We start from the raw sequence: 20,905 nt of genomic DNA, 5'->3' as shown, positions 1-20,905 counted from the left end.
AGTATTTGCCAGCCTTTTTACACTGAGGTCAACATTTGTATACTGCGGTGAAATTTCTTCTGAAAACTGCAAGTTGCTATGCCTCAAGAAATAGTGCCATGTCAGGGTGCAACATGAGAGTGCTCTTCCAGAAGCAGGACAACAGAAGATAACAGATATTATGAGTCTCCGTCCCTCTGCTTTTCAGTTCTGTATGATTTTACCTTTATACTCTTAAATTGCCATAAAACTAAATTCTTTCCCAGGGGTTTAATTGCGCACAATTGGTCAGTTTATCGGTGTCTCATACATAGAGGATACATTTAGTTTCTGTTTCAACCAGCAAGAAGGTACTTTCTGCATTATTTCTGAGGGTGCCCACTTCCAGTCACACACAAATACACTTTTTAACCTCATGAATCTCAAGTAGTACCTCTATTTAGCGTTAATATCTATTCATAAGTAATATAATGACGTAGTGTAATCATTAAAACATGATGATACAGTGACAGTATTTGTAGCAGAAATAGCGGAAGTGTACATACTTTCTTTTTTCTCATTTTGCAGCGTTGGTGTGTTGAACGCGCACTCGCAGAAGGCGTGTCCAGGAAGTGACATGGCCGCCTCCTTATACGGAGCTTTCTCGCCTCTCTTCGGTTACTTGTAGGTTAAATTAGTTAGTCTTTTTCCACGCAAAGTTTAGCCCGTATCTGCCGGGACACCGCCCTGCGGAGCTCAGCATGGGCACCGTCCATGCCAGGGTAAGAAAAAGTGCTTTAAAGGTGTTAGCTAACACTTTGACCTCTCTGTGTGTTCAGAGGGGTTTATCTGACAGAGCTGCTACTGTGCTGCATGTAAAGGCCACACTGTCCGTTCAGCAAGGTCCAGTCATCCCGCTTTGTGATGAGAAGCTGAATTACCTCCCTGCTAAACATGGCAGCGAGTCTTTAACGTCAGGAAGACACTGCCTGATGTGTGTTTAGACACTGATGACAGTAAGGACAGATGCTAGTGTCTCCTCCACTCACTGGAGTCTGGCTGCAGGCAGCACACTTTGAGAGCAGTTTGTGTTTACTGCACTCTGTGAGTGTTGTTTACACCAGTTTATGTGCTCGTTTTTATTATCCAGTCATCCAGTACAGGATTGAACCCAGGGCCAAATAAACCAGAAAATATACCTAGAATACATAAAGCTCTGTATGTTTCCTTCAATCTCCAGTCACATGGTTAGAAATCTATTGATAAAAGAAATTAAAACTTGATCTGATTTGAAAATTCCGTTCATCTGTTACGCTTATTTTATTTTTTAAAATTCCTCTTGACACACTTATCATTAATCTAGTCGCTTTCCCCTTGCAACATTTTCCACTTTCCTCATCACATTTTCATTATATATGCATACATGATAATTTAGAGGACATGGACATTATTAGGGTTTCTTGCCCAGAGAGGCTGACATTGTGCACACTCTAGATTTAATTAAATACATACCTGTTATTATTATATATTATTATAATCACAGGAATGTTAGGGTTAGTTTCCTCTTCAGTGTAACGGCACTGTGGAATAAGACAAACACTTACAAAGTCCTTTCCTCCACAGTTCCAGACTAGGCATAAAAGACATTAAATGATGAAAACAATGAAATCTCACCTGATTTCACTCTATTTGTTGCTCTCATTTTCTGCAACAGTTTCCATTTTTCTAACCAGTAATTCATGATAATGAGATTATTTTTTACTGTCCAGCTACATTTTCTCTGACCTGTATCTCCCTGCGTCATGGTGTGGTGCAGGGGTCTGATTGTGGTTATAAATTTTCCCCCCCTTGTATTTTGTGTTGCAGAGCCTGGACCCTCTGCCCATGCGAGGACCAGAGCTTGGAGTTCAAGCTGACGACATTGAGGCTCCAGAGATTGAGCATGAGCCAAAGCAAGAGGTTCTTGAAAATAAGGATGTAAGATTTGTTTTGTTGCGCACACTAATTACAACAAACTCTCTCAATAGGACTCTCACATTGTCTCCAGACTAAGTTTGCGCTTTCCCAGCTTAGGACTAAGAAATTTCTAGCCTTATAGCCATATAAACAGTAAACAATTAATCTAAAACACAGCTAAGTGCAAATCATTTTATAGCTGGAAGAAACTGCATCATAATATTTGGCTAAAGAGTGTTTTTATACATATAACTATATAATATACGCGATATAGTTTAAGATGTTCTTAACGTCCCCAATGCTGTGTGTCCCTCCTTTTTTCAGGTTGTAGTTCAGCGAGTGCACATAGATGGGCTCGGAAGAACCAAGGAGGACCTGTTAACTTACGAAATCTCAGAAGTGTTCCGGGCAAGGAACTTGATTGATGTAGGTGCATGTTAATACAGCTGTGCTAACCAACTTGATCAAGTCATCCTCGTGAGTAGCCGTTCCTGCCATCAACACATGGTTTTATTTGTTGTGCAGGTGATGCGAAAGTCTCACGAGGCCCGACAGAAGCTGCTGCGTCTCGGTATCTTCAGGAAAGTCGAAGTTGTTATTGACACGTCACGAGGTACTGTAGATCCCTGCACTGTCCTCCAAAAATGCATGATTACAAAGAGGCTCTTTCCAAACAAATGCACAAATTGGAATAGTTAATTTTACGTGTTGAACCATGGAATTGGGTTAGTAATAATTGCCTTTTATATCATCACATGAAATGTCCTGCTCATTGCTTTAAACCTAACATAAAATAATGTTTATGTTCTTTGTTTGATCTTCTCTTCAGGCGAGGATGCTCTTCCTAACGGCCTCGACGTGACATTTGAAGTCACGGAGTTGAGACGGATGACGGGCAGCTACAACACCATGGTTGGAAACAATGAAGGAAGCATGGTGAGCACTATGATGGCCCATGTCACCATCTGCTTACTGATTTGGATTCGATACACTGGTTGACCAATTTCTCTCAGTAAAGATCATTTCCAGTGTTGGCTTCAGCTTTAGTTTGCTGCACTGATATAATTTCATTGCAATATTTCATTAGGATAAAGTTATTTCTTCTTTTTTTTATTCATTTATGTTTTTTAGACAGTTAAAATTTGTTTTTACAGTTGATGTTTTTATGTGTTTACTAGCCTGTAAATACAGAATAGAAACCCGACTCACCTCAACCACTTAAATTTCAGGTACTGGGCCTGAAGTTACCCAATGTATTTGGCCGGGCAGAGAAAATGACCTTCCAGTTCTCCTACGGCACCAAAGAGACATCCTACGGCCTGTCCTTCTTCAAACCCCAACCAGGACACTTTGAACGCAAGTAAGATTTTCAGCAAATACATCTGTTTTCAGGTCTAATCAGCTTGATACATGGTACTTTGTGTAATCACAAAGGAATCCTCGCAGGATATTGACCTTCTTCTTTTCTTTTTTCACTTTCAGTATCTCACTCAACGTGTACAAAGTAACAGGTCAGTTTCCATGGAGTTCACTGAGGGAGACAGATCGAGGCGTCTCTGCAGAACTGAGTGTAAATACCTGTTTCTATTTATGTGCTTATTTTTTTCACATCTTGTCCAATTAAGATTGTTGGCTGTTCTAATTCTCTTGCCTCTTTGCACACGGATTAACCCATTTAGGTTATAATTTAACACAACTGACTAAATGAGCTGAAGCAGAAGGCATCGAAATGTTCAGTCCAGTTCTGGGCTGTAGTTTCGTTCCTTAGAAACAAAAATTTGGGACTTTTTTTTCAGACCATTTTGCTTGTGCTAACATTTACTTATCATTTTTGGATGGACAATCAAAGAGATTTGCCAATAGACGTCTTTTACCGACTTTCACATCGCCATTATCTTCCCTATATTGTAAGGAGACAAGGTTTGCTATGTTACAAACAACATGTGCTGTATGCTCAGTTACTGCATGAGATCTGTGCACATAAAACTGAACTGGTGTCTTATCACCAACTTACCACCCACAGTTCCCTGTGTGGAAGACCAACCAAACCCTGAAGTGGGAGGGAGTGTGGAGAGAGCTGGGCTGTCTGGCTCGCACTGCCTCGTTTGCCGTCCGGGAGGAGAGCGGACATTCCCTCAAGTCTTCACTTTCGGTATTTGTCTCCTGTTTTAAATTGCAGATTTTCCTGGGGGTTTGAAATAGCTGTGGGGTTTTCTGTCAGGGAACTCATGGCAAAGCTGTTATTCAGTGCTAAAGTCAGAGTTTCACAAAGATTTTTGCACAACAAATCACATTAACCTGCGGGGGGATGGTGAGCAGTGGGTTTGCATTATGTTAAATAGGGGGGAAAGACTGAATGTCCAATAAGACACTGCAGTACTAAACCAGTATTTAGCAGTAGGTGTGATAATGGTGCCATTTTTGTTTTACAGCATGCTATGGTCATCGACACCAGAAACTCCTCCATCCTTCCCAGGAAAGGTGGCCTGTTGAAGATCCATCAGGTTTGTCCTTTAACATGAAGACAGAACTTTCTTTTCAGACGCTGTACGAAAGTAATTTGACTGAACTTGGACACCAGGTTGACATTTTGTGTTGTGGTTGTGTAGGAACTTGCTGGTTACACTGGGGGAGATGCCAGTTTCCTGAAGGAGGACTTTGAGATCCAGCTCAACAAAACACTCTTCTGGGACTCGGTGAGATTCCACTTTATACATTTCAAACATTTATCAAATTATCCCACCCAAATGCACTTCATGTAGTTTCACTTTTTCTGTGCACAAGTCAACTCTACTAAACCCTTTGACTTTCTCCTCCAGGTCCTTTCTGCCTCACTGTGGGGTGGTTTGCTCCTTCCCATCGGTGACAAGCAAACAAGCATAGCAGACAGGTACGGAAATACAATGCTCCACCCAATTACAATTATCCATGAGACCAGAGGTTTTCGAAAGTCGGACACTATGAGTTCCCCCTCAGACATAATCAAACTTAACCCCCGTTTTTTAAAACTACACATACGTTGGCACCATTAAAAGTATGCCGAATTAGCTAATAGCAGTTTCTGTTTACACTGTACACATAGATGCCTGGACAAATATCACTGGATTACTTTGCTACTGAAGTAATCTTAAAAATGTGCTAATTCTCCTTTAAGTTCTGGAGTTATAAGGACTGTTTGTTTTCTACAATTTTCAAATGCATTTATGGATGCTAATTTGAGATGAATATTGCAGGTATTAAATATATATCCTGGCAAAGTGTTACATCACACTGAATCCAAAAATACTTGACCGAATTATGACTCAGAGAAGAGTCCAGTTTACACTTACGGATGACTGTGTTGATAAGAAGGCCAAACTGCAATAACTGATTAAAAAACGTAGTTATTTCTGTATTCACAGAAAGCTAATGATTGCATTACATACTGTACATTTTGTGTGTCTTTGTCGACCTCTTAGGTTCTATCTAGGTGGCCCCACCAGTATCAGGGGGTTCAGTATGTACAGTATGGGCCCACAGAGTGAAGGTGAGACATTGACTTGACTGAGTTGCTTGCTAACCAAACTGAAGTTTGATAGTTTATTGAAAGATTGTGTTCTGGTATAACTGGTATGGCAGGCGACTACCTGGGAGGAGAGGGCTACTGGGCTGGAGGCCTCCACCTGTACACGCCTCTACCTTTCAGACCAGGCAGGGGAGGCTTTGGTGACCTCTTCAGAACACACTTCTTCCTCAATGCCGGAAACCTTTGTAACCTCAACTATGGTGAATACTTGGAAACAGAACAAGCATTAATGTAATGCCAGTGAAAGATTCACGTTTTGTGGTTTTATGACTATTCGGTAGGATTTTGTCAATTTGAGTTTTTATCTTACGCTGTTGAGTTCAGGTTTGGACTGAGGTGTTTGGGTGAAGTGGAGCTGATACAGGATTTTGCAGATGCTCTTGTTTTCTGTGTGACTGAGGTTATATGTTTGTTTTTACTCAGGTGAGGGGCCACAAGCACATTTGAAGAAACTGGCAGAATGCATCCGTTGGTCATATGGACTGGGCATTGTGCTGCGTTTGGGGAACATTGCCAGACTGGAGCTGAATTACTGCATTCCCATGGGAGTCCAGAGTGGAGACAGGTAAGGCAGGTTAGGTTAGCTAGTTTAAGGTTAGATGATTTTGAATTTCACCAGATTTAAAACATTTAAGGCACACTATGTAAACCCAAACCTTGTTCTAACAAAGTTAACAAGCAGATCCTTGCACAGTAAACAGAGGCTTCCGTACAATCATGAAGATACACACATACACACTTATACATACACTGTAAGAACGCTCTTTCAAGAGACATTCTGTATGTCCAATGTCCCCAATGTGCTCCTAAAATAATCAGATTCTTGACTTGCTTTGTTTTTGGTTTCATCTGATTTTCTCTGGTCTTTGCAGGATATGTGACGGGGTCCAGTTTGGAGCAGGAATCAGATTCCTATGAAAACAAATTTCTTGGATCTAGAGCTTCCTTGTGCTTCAACATTGTATGCCAGAAACATTTAATTGAAAGGGGAAATTGCTTGTACAGAACTGTTGTTGCGACTAATTAATTCAGTAAAAGTGTTTGCACTGATTTTCTGTTTTGGTTTGTCTTCTTTTTTCATATGCTGTCACAGGTCAAGTACAGTACTCATTTTACGTAGTTCACATTACTGTGAATAGCATACAAAAGGTCAAGTGAATGCAAAGAAATTGGTCAGAGTCTTCCACAAGGTGGACATGTAGTTATCAGTGTTACACATTAAAAACATCAGTGAACACAATTGTTTAATTCTGCAATTACGACGCATTATACATTTTAGAAGAGTATAAGCATATATATAAAATCATATCCGTCTATATGTATGTATGTATGTGTGTGTGTATTCATATGTATATGTATATTTCACGTTTATTTATATATATATATATATATATAAGTAAACAAAACGGGAGCACAACATACTGAAAAAGGAGAACAAAAATATTTTGAATATAATACGTCACCTCAGCAGCACGAGTGGTTTTACTGCGCACCACTTCTGGTCACACAAGTGGTCACATGTGTGGTGACTCTCCACAGGATTGGCTAGACCTGCGCGTGCTCTGTACTCATTGTTCCGTAGCACTTTAGCTTGCACACGAGAGATTGCGGGAAGACGGAGCGTAGAGGGGTGTTCATTCACGGCTTCTCGAAATTTCATCTCCCTTTCGAAGGACATACTCCCTGATAATACGGCGTTGTTTGTGCTACAGTCGTCTGGAACAGTGCAGAAGTGACCTGAAAGGGGTTTTCTTCAGCGTGTTTTTTAATCGGCGGTCTTATCTGTGAGCGGCAGGCACCCGTACGCACGCTGATGGCGGTCACTATCGAGGATCTCTATCGTAACTACGGGATCCTTGCTGATGCTAGTAAGGAAAACCTCAGCCAGGTAAACAAACGCAGACGTGTTCTATTTTAAAACTCTGTTGAACTGAGAGATTTGTTGTTTTGTCACAGTGTCTATTTTTGCTTTATTTTTACTTCCACTTTGCTGAGTTAAGCTACATAACATTGTTGTATGCAGGCTAAGCTAACTGGAGCTAGCGACCGGAGTGACCGGGCTAATGTTAATGGCCTCGCCATAGCGACCCTTGCGTTAGGCGGTACTAACTCGAGATCCATTATTTTGAAGTCAACCAGACGGTGATTTACATGTTAGCGAACTCATTTTAAATCAAGTTATAACCATAGAAATTCCAATTTAGAATATTTGTTGACTCTAACGCACCGCAATACTTAGATAGATAATGCTTTTTCTGGAAGTTGATAGAAGTTTGTGACTGTCATCAATTTGTTAGGTCGCAACACATTTGGGAAAAATCGTTTACTTCTCAAATTTGAGTTTCAGTTTGTGGCACAAAGAGCACGTAAGTTAGTTAACGTATAAAGGAAAGTTAACTGGCAGTTTTTTTTCTCCAAGTCGAGGTTACTCCCTCCATAACAGAGGGACACCGTTTTTTTTAAAAGTAATTATATATAGTGTAACTTGTCAGTCAATGTGTATTAAAAACTTAAAGGCTAATTTTCCACCGTCCTTTGAGAATCTTCTATTAAATGAAAAAAAAAAAAAACATTTTGAATGAGCTCCACCAGCATTATTTTTCTCAGGCTTTAGAAAGCTCCTTTAGAATCACAGAGGACAACGTACAACTGTCTTCACTACCTGGGGAGCCCCCCCAATGCTTAAATGGCCCTTATTTTTTATTTATTTGTTTTTTTTAATCAGTGAAGCTCTTTGCAGACATGGGTACATCAAGTGATGATAATAGCCCAGAGCAGAGCATCCCCAAGTTTTTCAGTGTCCGTTCTGCCCTTGAATAGGCTACTTTCAGAGCATTCCCACCTCACTGTAGCACACACATGTACAAACACGGGTTTCTACATAACCAGGTGAACTGTTACACCCAGGTACACTCTATGTCCCAAGCAACACCTTCTGTTAAATGGTTCACCTGTATGCACCACTGTTCCAGTGAGTGCCACAAGACGGTGGACAGTGAAGCCACTGGGACCCACACCATATTATAATTTGAGGTTCAGCATGAATCATGATTGTGATGCTGCTGTAATATATCTTGCACACTGTCAGTGGTGTATTGTCTTTTATTCTGCAGCACAAAGATGCCTACCAAGTAATCCTGGATGGCGTGAAGGGTGGTCCGAAGGAGAAGCGTCTGGCAGCACAGTTTATTCCCAAGTTCTTCAGCAGCTTTCCAGAGCTTGCCGATGCAGCCATCAATGCACAGCTTGATCTTTGTGAAGATGAGGATGTGTCGGTGAGTATTAAAGGACATGGTTGTGCATGTGTATCTAATAGACTCAGTGGCAAGTGCAGAGTTTGTCTTGTCCTTGAAGTTAAAATGGGTTAAAATTGCTGGTTCTATTTGTTCCAAGGTTCATGTGGAGTTAAATTTTTTGGATTCACAATAGTAACTTTCATGCAATCATAAAAACCCAGGTTATGTAAATGTGTACTTATCTCTGTCCAGATTCGGCGACAGGCCATCAAGGAGCTCCCACGTTTTGCAACTGGCGAGAACATACTCAGAGTTGCAGATATTCTCACCCAGCTCCTTCAAACGGGTATTTGATGCCTCAAGCTGAACATTTAAGAGATGTTAACATCTGTTTAGGATGTAGAATTTGTTTTGGTTGTCTTCAGTCGCAGCTTCATTCAGTGTGACTCCCTGGATATTGTGGAAATCGGACTTGTCAGTCTTGACAAGTCTGAACAGCACATTTATTTCTTGGTTTTGATGTGATTCTATGCTAATATTTTAAAAACTAAATCATGAAGGATCTGTAATTGTTTGTGTTTTCAGATGATACGGCAGAGTTCAATCAAGTGAATGCAGCACTTATTTCTATCTTCAAGATAGATGCGAAGGGTAAGTGCCCCCCATGCAAATGATGTCACATGACCTGTTTTAAGTAACAGTTCTCAGGACATTCTTTTGTACAGATACGTGTGGATTGCCCCATACCGACAACATCATTCATCCATTGCAGCCAGTAGATCTGAAGGAGTTTATTTAATTTAGGAAATAACCTTTCATACTATTAGGACTGAGACCAGAATATTATCTGTCTGTCTTCCAGGTTTCTCAACCTTCTAAAATGGATGTTCAGATTGTACTGTTCTGTGAACATGAGATATCAACCTGTCAGCTTGCTGTCTATGTCATGATTGTTGCATCCCTGATTCAGATTGGGGTTGGGATCCTATTGAGTTAGTTATTCACTTGCATCGGCACAATCTGATTTACTGCTGTCTTTTGTCGTCCAGGTACTCTCGGAGGCCTCTTCTCTCAGATCCTGCAGGGAGAGGATATAGTGCGAGAAAGGGCCATCAAGTTTCTGTCGGCCAAACTGAAGACCCTGCCAGAGGACGTCATGACAAAGGATGTGGAGGACTACGTCTTTGCAGAGACAAAGAAGGTTTGCATACTGTGTAGACTTGATTAATTATCTTTGATCATAGATGAGTGATCTTTGCCATATGATGGAACCAAGGTGTGTTAAGGCTACCACTGGCCAAAGCTGATTGTTTTGGCTATGGCTGCTAATTTGCTGACTTCTCAATGTTGATGTAGTCTGTCCTAATAGTTTATTTTGGAAATTAGTGACTTGTGCATTTGTTCAAACATCAACCACCCTCGCATAGTAGATCTGATTTAAAGGCCACTGGTTTACTGTTGAAGATAAGGATGAGTATTTGTCTTATGTGTTGAAAACTCTGAAACTGAAACTCAGCTGACTTATTGCCCCAAAAAATGATCAAGTGTTATTCTGTGTAACTACAGAAAAGAACACATATTGATTAAGAGTATCTTTCACTTCTCTACTTTATCCTCAGGTGCTGGAGGATGTAACCGGAGAGGAGTTTGTGCTGTTGATGCGTTTAGTGTCGGGCCTACGGGTCCTGCAGACAGTGAACGGCCGGCAGCAGCTGGTGGAGCTGGTGGTGGAGCAGGCTTTCCTGGAGCAGGCCCTCAACCCAGCTGACCCTGACACTGTTGACCGCCTGCTGCAGTGCACGCGCCAGGCCTTGCCCCTATTCTCTGTGAGTACAACCAACACACTTCACCTCAACCAAGTGAACAAATAATAGAAACTGCAGTTGCGCTGGTCTTTCTGTAAATTTAAATTTTGGTTTTATTTTGCATTCTCATTTTGATTTGTTGTTTCAGTCCGGGTTGGAGTATGAAAAATTAGATTAATTTTCTTTCTTTCTCTCTTTTTCCCTTTCTTTTTTTTTTTTTTTACAATGAATCTTGTAACTCACTGCTGAATGAATACAGAGAAAAGGGTTATCAGCATTACAACTTTCAGTCTGAGAGAATACTATACAATTTGAACTGTATTTCCAAACCAGTGACTACTTACTTGAATACTTACCTATGCCATATATTAAAACATACAACGTACAGTTAGGCCAGTAACTAACAATTTTTTTTCATCATACATAGATCTTCCACTTTGTTTTTGTGATCAGTGGCTTGGTCTTTAAAATTTGTGGAGAAGTCACAGAGTTCATTTATGTTCATTAGCACTCAAAGTTACATTTTCGATTTACCTGTTGCAAAAATATTCAGTCCACTATTAAATACAACCAAGAAGCAGCATATTTGTGAAGATGGAACCAGAGACTGTATGATTAATGATACATTTTGATATATTTATTAAAATAGTCACTGATGAATGGCTTAATCGGCAAATATCTGCAGGTTTGTACACCGTAAATATTGTCTGTTTTTACATTTGATCACCTTATAGGCCTACCTTTGTGACAAGTAATCGTGGTTTACTGTAATTAAAGTTTTGATTAATCATACTTTTCTCCTGTCTTATAGAAAAATGTCCATTCCACACGTTTTGTTACCTACTTCTGTGAACACGTCCTCCCCAACCTCAGCGTCCTGACAAGTCCTGTGGCTGAGCTGGACATTCAGTTGGAGGTGGGTTCTTATTTTTGCTGCCTAATGAGAAATGAGCATTTTCCTTGATATTCCATTGATATAATTATTTTGTCCGACCAGCTAATCTCTGCAGTGTCTTGATGAGGCTGTTGTCGTCATTGGGACCTGTAGTGTTGTGGGATAGTTAAAGTCAATTCTAAGAGTAGATTAGAAAATGGTCCTTAAGTGAGTTTAAAATGTAATTTTTGCGACATGTCTACCAATGATAATCAGTCACTTAACTTAGCCTTAAGGCACCGACTTTTTAAAATTTATTTAGGATTAAGCTGGACTATGGGTGTGTCACAACGATCCAATCACTGATCTTAAAATTCTGGAAAATACGCTGTCAACAAAAGCTGAAAACACGACCTGCAACTTAAGTCAGTTCACTTTTGAGTTCTTGTTCAATTGTGTGTGACTTCTGCAACTATGGCGCCATGTTCTCCCATTTTTTTGTTCTCTGTTATAAGATCGTCATTTGAAGAGAACATTTTAATGGGAGCACAGTATTGGGGCGGGGGTATAGCTCAGTAAAAGACAAACAGTGCCTGTTCAGTGTTGGAGTTTACAAGCTGGTGGGGTCGTTAGACAAGAAGACTAGTTTCCTGACCTGGATTTATTTAGTCCAAATCATCACTTCCACCCCTGAAAGGCCTGACGAATATGGCTACTGGTGTGAGGTCGATACTCCTAATGTCTGACATTTGGTGAGCGGTTGTAGTAGTAAACAAAGTCAGCGTGGCAGCCACCTGTCAGAGGTGTCAGCCAACTGCATGTTGTTAATGGGTCATTAGTCTGCACCACGCAACACTGTTTCTCATTAGCAATGCACATTACACTGCATGAGGGGATCTGCTAAAGCTGTGTGTGCGTGTGTGTGTGTGTGTGTGTGCGTGTGTGTGTAGGTGCTGAAGCTGTTGGCTGAGATGAGTCCGTTCTGTGGAGACATGGAGAAACTGGAGGCCAACCTCAACATGCTGTTTACCAAGCTGCTGGTGAGAACCAATTGTCCTATTGTTGTTGGGCATGGAGGAATACAAGAGGAAATGCACTTAATAATCAAAATACACATTGGCAGTTTTCCCCTGGATCCTTTCTGAGATTTTACTGCTCTTTTTAGTGTTTCCTTTCTTTACGTTAATTGTGTTGCACACATGCATTCTGTATGCTGATCCTCTAAGTCAGCTCTGGGACATCTGAGGATTCAGGTTATTTACTTACTAATAGCACTTGCTGCAACATTCAAGAGCATGACTAAGTCACTTTCATCTGACTTTGGCCAGCATTTCCCATCCACTCTCTGGTATTTGGACAAACAACCTACCTTTTTATGCATCTACATTTTTACATGTGTTGCTGTCAGAGTTGTTTTAACACAAAGTGAGTAAGGCTTATCTATAAGTGACGTCTTTTGGGTTTCTGGGGAGCCGTTGTGAAGCTCATCACCATCTTGGCAGGGCCCGACTCTGCCAACTCCCGGCTAATCCAAAAATGGGCAAAGAAGTAGAGTGTAGGTGGAGCAGAGGAGGGCCAAATGAATCCTGGTAGCTTAAACCTAGTGACTAGCTGTCAGTTAAGGTGGGCACTCCCAAAATTATGCATAACTTTAGGCCCTAACGTAATTTAACCAAGTGAGTTATATAAAAATTCACCCCTGTGCAGTTTACTTGAACGAGGAAATAAGCAACTGAACAACAACCAAAACTGTTTTTTGTACCAAGCTGTAAACATGGTTATTTATGTTGGCAATTTTAATAAGAGGGTCTATGGGGATTGACTCGATTTTCAAAGCTTTGGCTTCATTTTTCAGTCACAGAGGTTGCTGCTTGTAATCGACACAGGGAACCTCACTCGAATAAAAATGACTTATAATTCACATTCACTAATTGTTGAGGTAAATCCAGTGCAAGCGTAACAAAAAAAAATACTGGCAGAATAAAAAGCTATCCAATGTATCCTTTGTTCAGTAAACCATAATGGTCCAAGACACGGAAGCAGGAATAGCAAAAAAATTTCGGGTCATGATTTTTTTTTTCTGTTTGTGTAGGAGTTCATGCCTCTGCCGCCAGATGAGGTGGAGAACGGAGAGAACTCAACAAACGAGGAGCCTAAACTGCAGTTCAGCTACGTGGAGTGTCTTCTCTTCAGCTTCCACCAGCTGGGCAAGAAGCTGCCAGATTTCCTCCTCGACAAAGTGGATGCTGAGCGCCTCAAAGACTTTAAGATCAGGTAAGTTCGTGACACACAGTAATGCCTGCAAGAGTTCAGTCACCCTGATTCCAAAAAAGTTGCAACGTTGTTGTTTGTCTGTCTCAGCCTGAATAACTGAATTCGCTCATACCAAAATGTGATTTTGAGCATGTCAGGTGTGTTCGACGGTTTAGCTTAATCTAAAGAAAAGCTTGTCTTGTCTTTTCACATGGAATTGACTGTACTTTGTGTTTAACAGGTTACAGTATTTTGCCAGAGGGCTGCAGGTTTACATCAGACAGCTGCGAGTAGCACTGCAAGGCAAGACCGGAGATGCTCTGAAGACCGAAGAGGTAACCGTCAAATTAAGTTTGCAGTACAAACTTTGTGCATGCAACAAAAATGCAAACATAGCAGTCAAAGTTGTTTTGCGTTCTGACAAGTTTGCTCTAACCTACCTTTAAGACTAACTTGTCTTTTGTGTGTAATCAGAACAAGATCAAAGTGGTGGCCCTCAAGATCACGAACAACATCAACATCCTCATCAAGGTAAGGCGTTATGGTGTTGCAGAAAAATAAAAACGGCTGTTTAACGAAGTGCAACACAACACAGTAAACCTGCATTAAATACTCTTGTTACTTTTCAGTTTTTACCCAACTGCTCAAGTTGTTTGTGGTGGGTTTTCAGAGCACACTTTGTAGTGTCATTACACAGAGCTGCAAAATGGAAAAAAAGCATTTTATTTCCAATCATTTAACTAGATAAGCAGAAATAATTCACAGTAATAATGCAATCCACTGCACAACACAGAAGTAAACCCAGCACCTCTCTGACACTGTCAACAATTAATAATCTCAACTTTTTATAAGGGAAATGTTTATTATGTGGATTGTTGTGTTGATTGCATTACAATTTACATGGTTTCTCTTTCTCTCGTCACGTAGTGAATCAGAACAATAACATATGAACTGTTTTAAAATCAATTTATTTTGTTTCCAGGATCTCTTCCACAACCCTCCATCATTCAAGAGCACAGTCACTCTGTCCTGGAAACCCGTCCAGAAGACAGAGGCAGTAGCGTAAGTCTGCTCTCACTTCTTGTCATTGTTCCTTCTACTTACAGGTGATACAAACACCCTTAACAGTCAGGAGCTGTACACACCACAGCCAAGTGTCCTTGTTGCCCCATTACGTCGTCATCTAATTGTCTTTTTTGTTTATGTAGACCCAAGCGTCCGTCAGGTGAGGAGATGGGCTCCGGTGGCAGCACAAAAAAACAGATCTCTCCCCAATCCCGGAGGGACGCACGGCAAATCTATAATCCCCCCAGCGGAAAGTACAGCGCCACAATTGGCAATTTTAACTATGGTGAGAACACTTGGGAACACCTTTTTTGTATTTGTTTTGTAAACACTGATGACCAGCGTGTTCACCTTTAGTTATTTTAGACTGTACTTTGGGTTATTTGACTTTTTCACAGCTACAGTTGCTGTTTTCTAATCACATCTGTGTCTGTATAGACTTGTTTAAAGGTTTGGGTGACACAAAGTTGAAAGGAAACTTTCACTGTCTATGGAATTTGTTGAAGACACACTCCCCTGAAGCGTCAAAGATATATTTTATTTTCAAAAACTAACCTTTTCATAGGTTTAAAGGTAGCTCTGGAAACTCTGTAGCCTGGTTCCTAGTGGAGGGTGGAGGGTGGCAGCTGTAGTCAGTTTGGAGTTGAATTCATTCGAGGGACAACTCAAAGTCAGCCAAAAAAGCATCATCAAAATATACCTGCAGCATAATCCACAACTCCATTGTTGATCTATTTGAGCCATAAGATTAGGTTATCATTTTGCCTATAGATATCTACATTTATTGCTACAAGTTGTGCTTCAGAGCTATGGGATTGTGATTGTGTTACATGAAAGTGTATGAAATCGTGTATTTAGAATCTGCTGGGGTCATATTAAATCCTGAAGAGATGGATTATTCACTTAACAGTGCTAGTAGTGTTCCTTTCATACTGTCACCTGGCCCGCCCACAGTCCAGACATCATCTGAAACACCAGTCGAACATATCTGATCATATTGAAATCATGGTTGGACGTCCAGACCTTTGTAATTTCATCTCATGTCCCTAGAAGTCTTGGCTCGTATAGGCGTCAACTGTTGTCCAGCTATCCACTGACTTTACCAGAAGCCCCGAAACACTGGCTATTGCCCCCAGAGGCTAAATCGTTGACAGACGATAGCAGGTTTTGAGATCAGACATTTTTAGACGGTGCAAGACTTAAAATACAGTGAAGTGTGAGAAACAAAAACTTAGTTGGTTCAAAGACAATATATTTAATATTATGCCTCATCAGCTTCATTGATTTTTATCAAGTTTCAAACAAATTGGGACAGAAGAAACAAAAGACTGGGAAAGCTGTGGAACGCTCCAAAAACACCTGTTTGGATCATTCCACAGGTAAACGGGTTGATTGGTAACAGGTGATAGCATCATGATTGGGTGTGAAAGGAGCATCCTGGAAAGGCTCACTTGCTCACACGCAAGGATGGAGTGGATTTGTCAATACATGATTGGATAAAGGAGATTAATACATGGACTCAGGAACCCTTTTTTAAAAAACTGTTCTTGGTAAACACAGTTTATTTGCAAATGATTGCATTTTGTTTTCATTTATGTTTACACAGCGTCCCAACTTTTTGGAAATTGTGGTTCTAAAAATTGATGACATGAAATACTAATAATAATGGTTATAATATGTATGACCACACTGAACTATTTGTTTTTTGTCGACTCTAGAGCAGCGTGGTGGGTTCAGGGGAGGCCGAGGACGAGGCTTCGGAGCCAGAGGCAACAGGAGCCGAGGTCGAATCTACTGAGACACTCACAGTACATACAGTATTGCTCATTGAACTGCATCACATCGAGATCTTTTCCGCACCAAGATGGACTATTTGTCACCTACTCTTTTTTTTTTTTTTTTTAAACTGGTCTCTGCAACTTTTTCACTTTCCCAACTCGCACATCCCATCCAGCATTTGCTTGGGGGAGGGGGGGGGGGGGGGGGGGGGGGGGGGGGGGGGGGGTTCCTGTTTTGAGAACATCACACACTGGGCTCAGACTTTTTAACATTTCCTCCCTGTGTTCCTCTTGGACCGAGGCGTTAGTTGAAGTAAACCTAAATGTTTTGTTTCCCCATTAATTTTTTAAAAATATTATTCGGTGTATTTTTGTGGAACAAAAGACTGCCAAGTTGTAACTGATAAATATTTTTTGTCAGATTGTTTTAGGAAAAGATAAAGATCCTGTTGATTTGCAACATGTTGAATGCATTTCTTTCTACCGTTTTATTTAATCTTGTTTTCTTTTTTATTAGAGCTTAAGTTGAATTGGCTGACTATGCTACTTTGTATGAATCAATGATGTTTCATTGGATTTTTATCATAAACTTGTATGGAAGTATGAAACTTTTGTCTTGTGTCATACAATTTTGCAGTAGTTAAGCAGCAAACATCTCAGGGATGAAGACAAAGATGCATATAATTCTACTGCTTTCTGTTTTCTCTCTGCAAAGCCTGTCTTTCTTGCTCAAAGCCTTTTCCAAACTTACCTTTCTCCTCCCATTCTGTCGTCTCTCGATCCACCCTCTTATTCATCCCATTTATCCTTTCCATCCTTTCCTTTTCCCTCTTCTTTCTATTTGTGCTCACCTACTGAATATGTGCACCAAAGCAGAGTGAAGAGAAGGTAATTTTAGCCCGCGATCTGGCATCTGCATTTAGAATACACACAGAAACGTGCCTTCTCAGCTGTCGACATGTCTGCATCAACACCGTGCCTCCCCCCTCCCCTCAGTCCAGTAAGTGTGTGTGTGTGTGTTTGTGTGTGTTGAGGTGCTGGGGGTGGGTGTGTCAGCTTTGAAGTAGAAAAGAGTAGAATCCAGCTCTCAATAATTGAAGGGGCTATAAATAGTTGCTGCCATGTTTAGAACACACACTATTTTACGCACTGTGATGGTGGAGGCTCTGCTTGCTCTGTGCACATTCACTCATGCACACGTTTTTCTACATATACAATCACTTTTATGCCACAGTACTAGCGAGGACCTTCCATCCACTACATTCACTCCATAAAGTGCACTTGAACCTCACGTGAAAGCCATAATCTTGATTTGCGATATTCCTAAACAACTTCATGTAATTCTGATTGGGTTTATGAACGTTAAGCTTGACCAAAACCCTTAAAAACAGCATTTAGGCACTGAGTTGTTAGAGTTGGCATTCAGTTTATATACTTGCAGTCTGGTAGCAGTCATTTCCAACAGATTTCTACTTAACCTAAAGCCTGATTTTAGTTAATGTTTCCTCATTTCACGTTTTTAGAGGTAAATGTTTTTTGTTTTTTTTTATTGGTGTTTGTAGTTAAGCTTTTATGTATTATTCTGGGTCTAAATCCGGAAATCCAAAACAATCTGTGTCACACGCAGTAATTTAACCTTAACACTAACTCTCCTCTGATACAATTTTAGTCTTACCCCTGAATCCTAATTGAATTCTAGTCCATACGTGGTCACAATCCTACAATGACATGGTTGACTCTTATTCTTTGACTGTATGCAGAAATAAAAAACAAGGAACATATCCACATGCACTCCAAAAGATCCAAACCTGGGTCTCACAAAGATAGAATACGTATACACACACACACACACATAGATCCCTCAGTGGGTGCTACAGGTCTGCATGTGAAGACACGTGTGTGCTGGTGTGTGTAGGTGGATGCTTTGGAGGAGGAGGGGCGCTCAAACTCTCAATTTTCTGAATCGACTGGCAGCGTTTTGCAGAGGCAACTTGGAAAGAAACACTGATATGAAAGTTGCATATTAAAGATGCAGCGTGAGATGCTTGTCTTTGTTTGAATGAGGCTTCAGTGCCTTAAATAGAGCCACCATCGTGCAGAAATGGTTTTATTAGAATGCATCAGCTTCAGTATGACATAAATTGTTGAATGAGCTCCATTCATGTCTATAATTAGTGACGTGCATGAAAATAGACAACATAAACTCATTGCATTGCCCCTCTTGCATGCTTACATTGTAAGAAAGTACAATTGAAGTAGGATTCGTGTGCACTAAGTGTGGAATTTGAAAAAAAATTAAACATCCATGGTAAAAATTTATCAGAAATACAGGTTTTGCGGACGCTGGTTGTTGCTTTACGACCCTGTTGAACATTACAGCACCTCTTCTAGCAGAAAATGAGCTGATATGAGAAGGAACTTGTCCATCCACAGACAGTCTCTTGTCTTGATAGAGTCTCCCCTCTAGAGGGCGATCCAGACCAGGGTTTTCCTCGCAAAGCAACCAGATCTATTTTTATCCCCACCGAACGAGTCACTTAAAGCTTTCATGATGTCTTTTTGTCTCTCTTTGTATTTCTGCTCGGGTTAAGGCGCATGGAGGAACACTGTGATCCGGGCGAGCAATGCAGAGCTGAGAGAGAGACGAGAAAAGATCCTGAATCACATCCCATTCCTTTTCATGACCTAGGACGAACATATTTAGTGATTAAGAGCCTGGTGTGTTTGTCAATTACTGGTCAGGCACTGTGCTGAATCAGTGCTGAAATGAATTAAGGCTGCAGGGGCGTGAAGGCATCGGAAATTTACCTTTAGCTGCATCAGTATTTGTGTGTTTACATGTATATTTGTCTGTGAATAACATCTTCTGATGTTCATACACTGAGCTGGGCCTTCATATTGCACAAACTTCTGCATAATGTATGACGTTCCTCTTCCATTTTGTTTCTTTTCATTATTATTTTTCTATTGTATCAATTTGAGCTCTCGTCCTCAGAGTTGCAGGCTGACGGTGTATTTTTGCAGAGATACTGTACATCGTTTTTGGCACAGGCATCATGGTGCGTTTAAGGTCTAAGTTTGAATTCTCGTTTCAGGTCAGTAGGGGGCGGTATGCAACCAAGATAAACCCTTTCCTCATTGATCGTGACCAGGTATTTCCCAAACCAGGCCTCCAGTCAGCCAGCCAGCCAGCCAGCCAGCCAGTCAGCCAGCCAGCCAGCCAGCCAGCCAGCCAGCCAATGCTTGGCACATGCGCTTGCACACACACACACACACACACACACACACACACACACGGTGGAGCTGAAAATAATCAAGTGGTGGAGGAGGAGTGGGCGGCAGCAGCGGGAGAGGAAGCGAAGACGACCCTCAGAGAGAGAAAGAGAGAAGGAAGGAGCGACTGTACGAGTCCATGTGAGAGTAGAAGTGAAGGTAAATCAATAGTCCTGAAGCACTTGGTGGAACTCAATGGGTTTCCTCACTTTATTATCAACCTATGGGAAGTGGGGGGTGATGCTGGTTCATACTGTACCCCAACAGACTTGAGGCTAAATGTACACTTTGCCTTTTTTGTTAGTTAAAGGTGCTAAATTAAGTTTTTCATGATTATTTTTGCCAGTATTGTAGTGATTACATCTCAGAAATGAGCCTCGTGTTTGTCAGGTCCGGCCACACTGCTGTATATGCGCACGGTGCGTTCACTTGTCCTATTCTAATTGTTGTTATGTGTTGCGTTCAGTGCTGCAGTTTTGTAAGAGAAAGCAGCCCCAACCACATTAATCCAATATTGGTGCGCTGAAACAGATGACGTGATTTAGGCAAACATGCAAATTTAATAGCTGCACTTCAAACAAATATGTGCAGCACGGTACACTTTACATGACACACTTCGAGCTGAGCTCTCTTCACTGGACACCAGTATCAGAACAACAAGCCGAGTGTCACATGAACTCCTCTCCAGATCAAAAGGGACTCCAAATGATCTGGGATGAGAAACAAGGAGTATTGCTAAATAGTATTTTTTGATTACTCACTGAGATAGAGGGCTACGTAAGGCGAAGAGTGCGCCATGTTATGCAGCTGTCCATCACTCTGGACCTCTGTGTGGATGAGTTTCAATGGGAGCTCTCCTTGGTGCTGAAAACACACAAGACTTGCATGGGGTAGTTCGATGAAAGTAGATGAAATAAAAGTGCCTAAGGAGAGCTTTGCTTGACAAAACTTTTTGACAAATTACTTTCAAAGGAGGGACAGCAGCATTTGACTGAAACATAGAGTTACTCCTGCCTTTTGGGAAACATATTAAAAAGTTATCATTAGTCTTTCACCAGACTCAGGTGTGTAAGGTGTGAGTTTAGTAGCATTCTGTTACCTGTATGTTCAGACATTTTGAAAATATTACTGTAGACTTTTAT

The 20,905-nt window shown here is 40.9% G+C and overlaps 2 protein-coding genes across 3 annotated transcripts; both read left to right on the top strand.

Moving 5' to 3' along the window:
• The first annotated feature begins 602 nt into the window (after positions 1-602).
• On the top strand, positions 603-6,523 carry samm50 (SAMM50 sorting and assembly machinery component). 2 transcript variants are annotated; one of them, XM_041939174.1, is made up of 15 exons: positions 603-740; positions 1,825-1,935; positions 2,239-2,340; positions 2,440-2,527; positions 2,744-2,850; positions 3,144-3,274; positions 3,397-3,484; positions 3,938-4,066; positions 4,347-4,418; positions 4,524-4,610; positions 4,734-4,804; positions 5,373-5,440; positions 5,533-5,679; positions 5,903-6,044; positions 6,352-6,523. In XM_041939174.1, the coding sequence occupies exons 1-15, from the start codon at positions 720-722 to the stop codon at positions 6,395-6,397; spliced, it is 1,410 nt and encodes a 469-aa protein (XP_041795108.1). In that variant the 5' UTR covers positions 603-719; the 3' UTR covers positions 6,398-6,523. The 2 variants fall into 2 exon arrangements, with proteins under 2 accessions (XP_041795108.1, XP_041795107.1); XM_041939173.1 differs by having other exon boundaries at positions 5,524-5,679.
• Positions 6,524-7,069: 546 nt separating this feature from the next.
• On the top strand, positions 7,070-16,641 carry api5 (apoptosis inhibitor 5). Its single transcript, XM_041939117.1, has 14 exons — positions 7,070-7,367; positions 8,593-8,754; positions 8,968-9,061; positions 9,301-9,366; positions 9,765-9,916; positions 10,335-10,541; positions 11,332-11,436; positions 12,345-12,434; positions 13,487-13,668; positions 13,889-13,982; positions 14,122-14,178; positions 14,630-14,709; positions 14,856-14,998; positions 16,431-16,641. Exons 1-14 carry the CDS (start codon positions 7,293-7,295, stop codon positions 16,508-16,510), a joined length of 1,587 nt encoding a protein of 528 aa, XP_041795051.1. The 5' UTR covers positions 7,070-7,292; the 3' UTR covers positions 16,511-16,641.
• Positions 16,642-20,905: the final 4,264 nt, after the last annotated feature.

This window comes from Chelmon rostratus, chromosome 6 (assembly GCF_017976325.1).
Source record: "Chelmon rostratus isolate fCheRos1 chromosome 6, fCheRos1.pri, whole genome shotgun sequence".
Taxonomy (NCBI): domain Eukaryota; kingdom Metazoa; phylum Chordata; class Actinopteri; order Chaetodontiformes; family Chaetodontidae; genus Chelmon; species Chelmon rostratus.
Note: the sequence above shows the minus strand (reverse complement) of the source record. Positions and strands in the feature narration are given on the sequence as shown.

Coding starts and splice junctions, on each gene's coding strand:
- samm50 (XM_041939173.1), top strand. CDS start 720: ATGGGCACCGTCCATGCCAGG. Junction 5,680..5,902: donor CCTTTGTAACCTCAACTATG/GTGAATACTTGG, acceptor GTTTTTACTCAG/GTGAGGGGCCACAAGCACAT. Junction 6,045..6,351: donor GGAGTCCAGAGTGGAGACAG/GTAAGGCAGGTT, acceptor TGGTCTTTGCAG/GATATGTGACGGGGTCCAGT.
- api5 (XM_041939117.1), top strand. CDS start 7,293: ATGGCGGTCACTATCGAGGATCTCTATCGTAACTACGGGATCCTTGCT. Junction 9,062..9,300: donor CACCCAGCTCCTTCAAACGG/GTATTTGATGCC, acceptor TTGTGTTTTCAG/ATGATACGGCAGAGTTCAAT. Junction 14,710..14,855: donor CAGAAGACAGAGGCAGTAGC/GTAAGTCTGCTC, acceptor TTGTTTATGTAG/ACCCAAGCGTCCGTCAGGTG.